General features: G+C 38.7%; 1 protein-coding gene across 2 annotated transcripts; it reads right to left on the bottom strand.

The window, feature by feature from the left end:
• Window positions 1-192: 192 nt before the first annotated feature.
• LOC144656083 (uncharacterized) lies at window positions 193-8,115 on the bottom strand. Of its 2 annotated transcripts, XM_078516307.1 has the most exons (5): window positions 7,996-8,115; window positions 7,714-7,887; window positions 3,851-3,904; window positions 3,211-3,299; window positions 193-1,969 (listed from the first exon to the last, which is right to left on the bottom strand). In XM_078516307.1, the coding sequence occupies exons 2-5, from the start codon at window positions 7,884-7,886 to the stop codon at window positions 1,185-1,187; spliced, it is 1,101 nt and encodes a 366-aa protein (XP_078372433.1). In that variant the 5' UTR covers window position 7,887; window positions 7,996-8,115; the 3' UTR covers window positions 193-1,184. The 2 variants fall into 2 exon arrangements, with proteins under 2 accessions (XP_078372433.1, XP_078372432.1); XM_078516306.1 differs by having other exon boundaries at window positions 194-1,969; window positions 7,714-8,100.
• Between the last annotated feature and the right edge of the window lie 981 nt (window positions 8,116-9,096).

Below are 9,096 nucleotides of genomic sequence, written 5' to 3'. Positions count from 1 at the left end.
TCACCTCTATTCCAGTTCCCGGATTTAGGTTTAGACACGTTTAGGGACTGGGACCCTGTCCTGGGGGAGGGGTCCCCTGGGGGCGAGAGGGTCCTTTTTAGTGCGCGGTGGCGGCGTGCAGAGCTAGAGAAACACTTCGGGATCGGCCGGAGACGAGCCGAGAGAACTATACAAAACGAAAGCTCACATTTTTCTAAAGTTAGAGAATGTCAGTATCCAGGAAAAAAGGTAGTGAAAGTTTTAGAAACTTGGAAAGAATATTCTCGTGAAGCCTCTTAAACTAAAACAATGTAACAACTTTTTTGTTAGAGAACACTATATTGGTCATGGCAACACAAACACTAAGCTTAAATTCAAGTAGGAAATACGTCTAATACCTGGTATGGTTACCCTGAGACAGAATATCCCCTCCCTAACGGCTTGGAGAGAGACGAGAGGAAGGAGATCTCTTCCTTGCAGGGTTAGGTTGCAAGGTGTCCAATGTGGGAGATTTATGCATCTCAATCACTGGTTTATCTGGGACTTCAGTATGATAAAAATGCAGCATTAAATTTTATTTATTTACCAAAATTAACTGGTTTCAGGAGGGACCATGTGCTATTTAAAAAGCACAATGAAGGGTTAGCAAAACGGTGGTTGTCGGTCACAGAGGGGGTAACATAGAATAACAGTGCACTGTTACCCTCTGACGTCATAGATTTTGCAATGTTGTCGTCTCAGAGACTTGGTGGGAGACAGTTTTGTTGTTAAATGTCATGTGATCTTCAAGTAGCCAATAAGTGTGCATGCTGTTAGGGAAAAATCAGCAATATAACAAATAGAAATTATTCCCCCACTCTCTCCATCAGGCAAAAGCACAAACAGCGATTTCCCGAAGCAGATTTTTACTAACAGATCTCTAATGTAGACATTAGCATATTGTTAGTACATCATTCCCATTAGCATGCAGAGTAAAAATTAATTTTTTTAAGAAACCAAGAAAAGATGGAAGTAGAAAAGTTCACGCTACATAATACAGAAAAATAGTTCCATAAAAATTGTTATGATTCTGATAAATATAATTATTAGAGAGAGTAAGGTTGGTGAATACTATAATAAGAAAATTTAACTAGAATAGTCAATTTTAAAATTTGTATTAAACTAAAGCCTAATAATTATTAATTTTCTCAAATTGTTATTTTTAGCTATTGTTGTTGTTGTTGTTGTTGATTATATTCATCTTCTAAAGAAGGTTCATTTTGTTCTTGATTTTCCTGCCGTTCTTGATCACCTTGTGTTTCCTCAGAATTATGTTCTTGTTTATTTTGTTCTTGTTGTTGGTCTTCTTGTTGCTGGTGTTGCTGATTGTATTCATCTTCTAAAGAAGGTTCATTTTGTTGTTGATTGTCTTGCTGTTCATGATTACCTTGTGTTCCCTCAGAATTAGGTTCTTGTTGATTATCTTCCTGCTGTTTTTGGTGTTCCTGTTGGTCTTGTTGTTGTTGGTTGTCCTGTGGTTCACTTTGCTCTGAAGACTCTTGACCTTGTTGACCTTCCTGTTGTTGGTGGTGTTCCTGTTGGTCTTGTTGATGTTGGTTGTCCTGTGGTTCACTTTGATCTGAAGACTGTTGACCTTGTTGACGTTGATTAAATTCTTGCTCCAGTGATGACTGTTCTTCGGCATTTTGCTGCTGTTGTTGTTCATCTCCTTCCCCTGGAACAGGCTTGTCCAAGTCTGTCATGATTGAGTCAGCTTTTGAGTTCATCAGTTCCACGAAGTCAATCATGCCGTCATCATCCATGTCATGTTTTGTTAGAAGTTCATCTACAATAGCTTCTGCTTCATGCTCAAGGAACACACGGCCTCCTTCCTTGAATTCGCCCTTGTCATTGTCTTCCTGGTGAAAATCTGTAAGAGCCTGCATCCATTCTAGGCCGTCAAGCTTTTGGTTATCATCATAATCATGCAGCTTGAAGAAATAAAATATACCTGTTGAACAAAAGGAAAGAAAACAACATAACTGAGCTTATAAGATACCTGTCACCTGTGCACCAACTACTGTATTTATTTGATTAAGCGCCCAACCTCGAACTACTGTATTTATTTGATTAAGCGCCCAACCTCGAATAAGCGCCCACCTCGAATAAGCGTCCACCCAGTAGGTAGGAAAAGTTAATAAGCGCCCAGCCTCGAATAAGCGCCCACTCCACCCCCCTAAAATGAGAGCACAAGAGGAATTTTGATTATTGTTGAACTTGAGATGAAAATTGACTAAGTACTACTAAGAGACTATCCCGAAGACCAAGTTTTTTTTAGTTTTTTTACTGAAACTTTCAATGAACATTTAATATTCAGCTTTCGTACGCCTTCACGTTTAGTTATTAAACATTGTTTTCTTGCAAAATAAACGTACTACTTGCTAAAAATGGTGATAATGTAATAAGTGCCCAGCCTCGAATAAGCGCCCACCCCTCAAGGTCCAAAAATTTAATAAGCGCCCAGGGCGCTTACCAGTAATTGAATAAGTACGGTAATTACATTGGTTTTGTCTCCAAACGTTTCTTTTAACATGCTTTTTAACTCATACAAATTAATTAACTGAGAGTTACATTTCCTGCTCACTTCAATCATAGTGCATTACTCAGGAAAGAAAAGCTCACTTCAGTCGGTAGTCGGAGAAGAGGGAAAAACGCAGGCGAGCAAGGGAAGGAACTAAGCTTGCCTTAGTCTCCTCTTGTTTTTTTCCTCACTTGCTCACATTTTTCGTTCTCCTCTACTACCAAGAGCCTGTAACAGGCTAGGGTTAAGGTTAACCCTGTAAGCAAGTTCTCTTGTTCGCAGGCAACAATGGCTACATAATGATTCCAATCTCCACTTTATTTGTTTCTTATATTTTAGTTCATTGATTGTTGTCTTAAGTGCGCCTGACAGCAGCAAAAAATGCAAGTGTTTTATTTTGTAGTTGAGTGTTGGCACCATTTTGAAAAGTGCAGTAATAGCCTAGAGGGGCTTGCCTTGACCTTTCATTTCAAATTAATGGTAATATGATTTATCCCTGTCTCAGATGTTTTTGTTCCCAAAATGTCTATTGTGATCATTTTCAATTCAGAAGGTTTGAATATTCCATATGCTACATATTGATCACATTGACCAGTTTTACAAAATTGGAACCAAACAAAAGCCTTGCCTGCAGACCCAGATGTGGAGTGTATAATATGTTATTCACGTACCTTTAGCATTATCACCAGCTGCAACATCTTTTACACCTTGGTTTTGTTCAGATTCTCCTGTTACTTCGCCAAGGTGTTTCTGGATATGCCTGCAAAGTTATAAAGCTTATGTCAGGAAATCAAATAGTGACTCTCATTGTAAAAGGCTAGCATTGCCAGAAGGGTCATTACATTAATATTTCCCTTTGACTTGTTTACCTAAACTAAACAGAGCAATGTGTAGAGTTCACAAGACAAAGAAAGGAAACTTTATCACCCATTCATAAAACCCATTCATTATTTTAGTATATGATGATGTTAGAGCCACCTCATGGAATCATAATTAAACCATTGTCATTATTTATTATTATTATTACTTTTACTGGTATTATTAAAATTTAAATAAAATTTAATTTAATGAAACTGTGCTAAGTAGCTTCTTGACAGGGAGACTTGCGGGCATCAAGGCACAAGAAGGACAGATTACCTAATACTTGGGAAATAAATTTAAGATATTGACTTTGGCTGGAATCAAACCTCTCCTCTCATGAGAAATGCACCATGCATTAACAAAAAGTCTAGGCCGGTCTTGGACAATGCTATATGTTGCATAACTTATTCCAAGGATATAAGTTAAACTTCAGAAGAAATTAACAAACACCTTAATCCTTCTCCATCTAGGTCCATTCTGTCTGCTAAGTGTGCAAGTAAGTGTCTGAAATAAAAAGTGTATTGAATTAAGTTTAGCTTTAATAGAGCAGTTTTCAATTGAGTGTCGTAAAACAAAAACCAAAGTAATTACTCTGGCCAATCACAAAGGACACAGACAATCCAGTGAACCAATCAAAACTCGAAGCAAATACATGTAGCTGGCACGAAGCGCGGGAGAACGTGCGCGAGCTAAAAAAGAAAGTGGCGCGAGATTTTTAAGCCAATCACTAAGCATAGAAATGCAAAACCAAAGCAAACGCAATTTACTTTCGACACTCAAGTGAAAACCACTTGAAACAGGGAGACTAATGATTGGCTTAGTCATACTAGGCACAGGGAGCAGAGGAGCCAAATTTAACTTTTTTAGATAAATGTTCCATCTATTTCATGGGACTTGTCATACGTTATCCAATCATTAGCCAGCAGGAATCTTGTTGCTTTTGGCATAGGAGCAGGCTCAATGACAGTGGGCACCACAACTGAAGATGGCAACGAACTGAAGGTAATTCCTGGGTTTGTTGTTTACCTTCAGGAAAGTTAAATTTTGAAAGAAAAAAGGGGGGTCACCGTATTCGTTTAGGAGCAAGAAGACCTTGAATATACCACATGCGAGTACTGGGAAAGTACACGTTTTCGTTGATTATGTATTATACTGCCATAGAAATTTATCTGTATTTATTTTACAGAAAGAACTGTAGAATGTACGGGTTAGTATGAACAGTGTTTTGATGCGATTGAATAAAATTTATAGGTGTGATGTGACAGTGGACGTGATAAGATACAAAGCGCGTGAGTAATCACATAGATTGTTTCCTCACTACGCAAAGATCACAAAGTTCTCTTGCAAAACAAAATAAAGCGGTAGATTGTCAATACCATAAAGAAAATAGCTACAAGGAGTTATTCGAACGTACGTTTCAGTGGATTTATCTTCACAGCAACTGCATGAGAGTAGAAGAATTCTATCATAACAAAAGAGTTGAATGCACAAGCTTTAAAGTATAAGGAGAACTGAAAATCGTTTCTCGTTTTTACGCTTTTTTCAATCATACCAGACATATAAACAAAGCAATGCAGAGGTATCTTGTTGTGTAGTTCGCTGCGCGATGACCCTGCGTTGCAGACCGGTTATATAACCGGGGTTTTGTTCGTCTGCAACGCAGGCTACCGCGCGATTTGCAAGGAAAATCATTTGATTTGCTTCCATCTTTCCAGTTTTCTTTCCTTGAGCACACACCACAACACTGGCAGTTGAATGATTTACCAGATGGTCCCAGATGCTGGCGACATTTTCAGCATGAGCTTTGAAATTGTGAAGAGACTCAATTGAAGGAGTCAGACGAGTCGATCGAGCAGCTTAAGCGAAAGTTCCGTGACACGGGCAAATTACGATACGGGCTGGATTTGCATATTGACATATCGCTTCCGATTGGTCAGTATAAACAATAGAATTGAGTTTGCTTGCGTCATAGCTTGTACATGCGCAGTACCGTGAAACGGTCCCTTTAATTTGCTAGGATCAGCAAATGTCAAAGTGCCCTGCGAGGAGATAAAGGAGAGAGGTGGAAAGGATGTATGCAATTCCACCCAATCCACCCATCTACCACTATTTTGATTCAAATCTGGATCTGCATTACCATTTTAAAGCTTTTTCTTTAATAGTTTCCCTGTAACTGACTCAGACCTGATGCTTATTTATTAATGCCAATGTTTCAACAAGTTCCTATCATTGCTTGTTTATACTACAGTTTTAATGTAGCAAGATCAAAGGTGGCATAAGTCTTATCCAGTAAAAAACAATGACAAAATACTGTCCAAGATCCATGGTCCAATCCTCAATTTCTTTGTCTCGCAGAATTTTACCCAATTTCATGGTAGTCACCATGTTTTGATTTTTTGTGTCTCTTTTAAGGAGTCTCAATTTATTTTACAAGGCTAAGGAAGCCTTGACCTGACAGAAAAGAAACTAGCCTCACCATTTTGCAATGTCTCAAATTTACCATTCTTCACCCCTTAATTTATACTGTAGGATCATGTTTACTAAAGGTGATCTCATCTGATACCGTAAACTTCCGGTTATAAGCCCCCCCGCTTATAAGCCCCCTCGGTAATAGGCCCATCTACCTGGAAACAAAAAAATACATCCGATTATAAGCCCCCCCGGATATAAGCCCCCTCTTCCGGATGACAGACTGAATAGGGATAAATGCTGCTTTATTATACGTTTTTAACTTAAAAACGCGTTTTGATCAATACTCCCGAGGCTCATTTTGAAACGTTTTTTTCATTCCGCTTATAAGCCCTCCCGGATATAAGCCCCTCCGCTTATAAGCCCACCCAAAAACCCTTATGAAGTTGTATAAGCCCAGGGCTTATAACCGGAATTCTACGGTACGTCATTGGATATATTGGCCAATAGTCAGCCAATAGTGAACCGACATAAAGGTCGAGAGTTGGCTGATAGTCAGTGGATACTCAGCCAATAGTTCACTGTCACTTGGATGATAATGACGAATGTATCAATCAACAGTCTGACGAGTGTGACAGCAGACTGTCAGTCATCTTTCTTAGATCCGCCGATACTCGGTAAACACTAGGCCAATGATGGACTGATACATCGACCGACTATTGACGAAGTGTCGACTGACTATGGGCTGTAACCACCCCCCCCCCCCTATCCAACTATCAGCCAATGTGTTGACTGATATATCAGGCTCTATCAGATGAAACTACCCATGATAAACATGATCCAATATATACTAGTTATGCAACGCTTTCGAGTGGTATACTATGGAATATCGCACAAGTCACTTGTATTTTCTCGGTATACACACGAGCCTTTAGGCGAGTGTGTATGCCAAGAAAATACAAGTGACAAGTGGGATATTCCATAGTATACCACGAGAAAGTGTTGTGTAACTATTTTATACCATGCCATAGAAAATACGCTTACTAAATTTCGTCGAGAATACAGTCGCAGCGCACTATGGGATGGTTGGGTTGAATACCGTCGAATATACAACGGCTTTCCTGTATTCTGATTGGCTGTATTTTCTATGGCATGGTATAAATACAGTGTATGCTCGTTAGTAAAACTAAAAGCAAGCATATGGTGCAAGTTTGAACGTTTCATCTTGTCTCCTCTCTTGTACAGGTTTGGTAATGAAAAAGTATATTTCACTTCTACGCTAATCTGGTTGGTTTGTTAGAAAATTATGTAATAAGCATCCACTGTGTTGAAGAATTTTCGAAGATCTCAAAATTACGACTTCCTTTTTTTTTGCCTTTTGGATGGATCACAAAGAAGTATTATTTACTGAGAGCTGTTTTGGAATGAAAATTCAACACTTTGAAACCTTTTCCTAATTTTATCTTACACTGTGGACACCCACTTCAGTTTAGGTTTGATCTATATATATCAGTTTAAACACAATTATCAATATTTAAATTTAAATCAAAACAAGAATATGCTTGTAAAAATACTCTTAATTCTGCTTAATTCAATATAATGCTCTCTTTGTTTTCCACATTATTTTGATTTTTTGCAAACATTAACCTTGATAAGAACCGATTTCTTTAAGTCGAACCAAATTAAAACCAATAAGTTACTTGATAAGCTTGCATTACCGTTTTGGTCGCAACAATATATAATTATAGACGAGACAATATACGGTGCCGTGTTATCAGTGCATGAATGAATATAACTTGTAGAAACAAAATTATATTTTAAAAGCTCTTCAAAACAGCTCTCAGTAAATAATACTTGTTTGTGTTCCATCCAAAAGGCAAAAAAAGAAAGCTCTTATTGCTTACCTTCGTTCATGGTTTTGGTTGTGGAATTGTGGAGTATCTTCATTCGTTGTTGACTCGGTGTTATGTTCTGAGACATTTTCTGCATTAGCTTGTCCGTTAGATTGTCCAAGGATAACGCAGCATAACACTGAATAATAGATAACTAGCCCAACTTTGGAAACCTTCATATTCATGCTGAAATCACAAGAAAGCAATGTGCGTTTGTGTCGGTCGTCGATGCCGGCTGAAATTCTGTCAACTTTGTGTCATAAATAAAAGCATATCAGCATCAGCTTCTCATACCAATTGTGTAATTTGCAAAGTGTCTACGTGGATAACAGCAAACAAAAGGGAGACCAGTTGCCAAGAGCAATGTCGTTTCTTCGAAGTATTCATTTTCATATGACCCGCGAAACAACCAATCGGTAAACCACGGGCGAAATGTGACAGGCTCCCAGGGGAGGTTTCTTCCCGACCCCCTCCCCGCTAGTCACTGTTTTACTGGAATTTCGGAAAAGACCTGAGAAAAGACAAATAACTGCTACGAAGGGGCTCAACAGCGAAGGTATAGGAAGCTCTTGCTAACGAGATCACCAAATCAAAGAAAAAAAAAACAAAGAAAAGACCGCGAGCGAACAAAAAACTGTCGAGGCGGGAGGGCACGGGCAGAAATTTTTTTCCGGCTTGCGTGACGACGCAAGTAACGCGGGGCTTCCAAAAATATAATAGCCACGAGAAAACTAGCCTGAGAAGTGAGACAGGGTGGCAAAGGGTTTTCGCGTGACGCGTGATGCCCCCAGAATTAGCAGCGTGATTCGTGATGGAGCCAAAATAAGCCGCGTGATGCGGGACTGGACATCACAACGTGATGCGTGATTTGACTATTTTACAATTTACTTACTTACTGATTTACTTCAAGGTTATCCGTGATATTTAAAGCTCTTCAAATTAAATAAAATACATTTAAATGAAGGTCAATAAAGAGGCTCGCTGGTTTCAATTCTGGAACTAAGCTTTATTTTAAATAACTTCGCCAGTCTTCAAAGTTTGAAAAATTTCACCGAAATTTGGCATTGGGATTTTTACAAATTTGTCCAAAAAACAATTTAGTACTTTTATGTTCAAAAATTAACAATAACAGGCAACCAATCCAAGAAACTTTGCCCACAATGTAATTTTCAATAATACATCATCAAAAAGTTGAAATCCTCCTAAATTAGCTCAGCACACTTTCTTATTTTTACGTGATGCGTGATTGTTTAAAAATGTTCTCCGTGATACGTGATTTAACTCAAAAATTCAACGTGATGCGTGATTGGTACCCCCCCTTTGCCACCTTGGTGAGAATCAGGCCTTCCTGAGGGGGAGGGCTTCTTCCCTTTCAAAAAAGCCTGATTTTTAGGC

This window comes from Oculina patagonica, chromosome 6 (genome assembly GCF_052425735.1).
Source record: "Oculina patagonica isolate OP01 chromosome 6, crgOcupat, whole genome shotgun sequence".
Classification (NCBI taxonomy): Eukaryota; Metazoa; Cnidaria; class Anthozoa; order Scleractinia; family Oculinidae; genus Oculina; species Oculina patagonica.
The sequence above is the reverse complement of the archived record's forward strand: the minus strand, read 5'-3'. Positions and strand labels throughout refer to the sequence as shown.

Bases quoted from the DNA above. Each gene is read 5' to 3' on its own strand.
- LOC144656083 (XM_078516307.1), bottom strand. From the start codon at position 7,886: ATGAATATGAAGGTTTCCAAAGTTGGGCTAGTTATCTATTATTCAGTG. The intron at 3,905-7,713 runs GTAAGCAATAAG...TTTTTATTTCAG, and splicing joins AACCAAAACCATGAACGAAG to ACACTTACTTGCACACTTAG. The intron at 3,300-3,850 runs GTGTTTGTTAAT...ATAACTTTGCAG, and splicing joins CTAGATGGAGAAGGATTAAG to GCATATCCAGAAACACCTTG.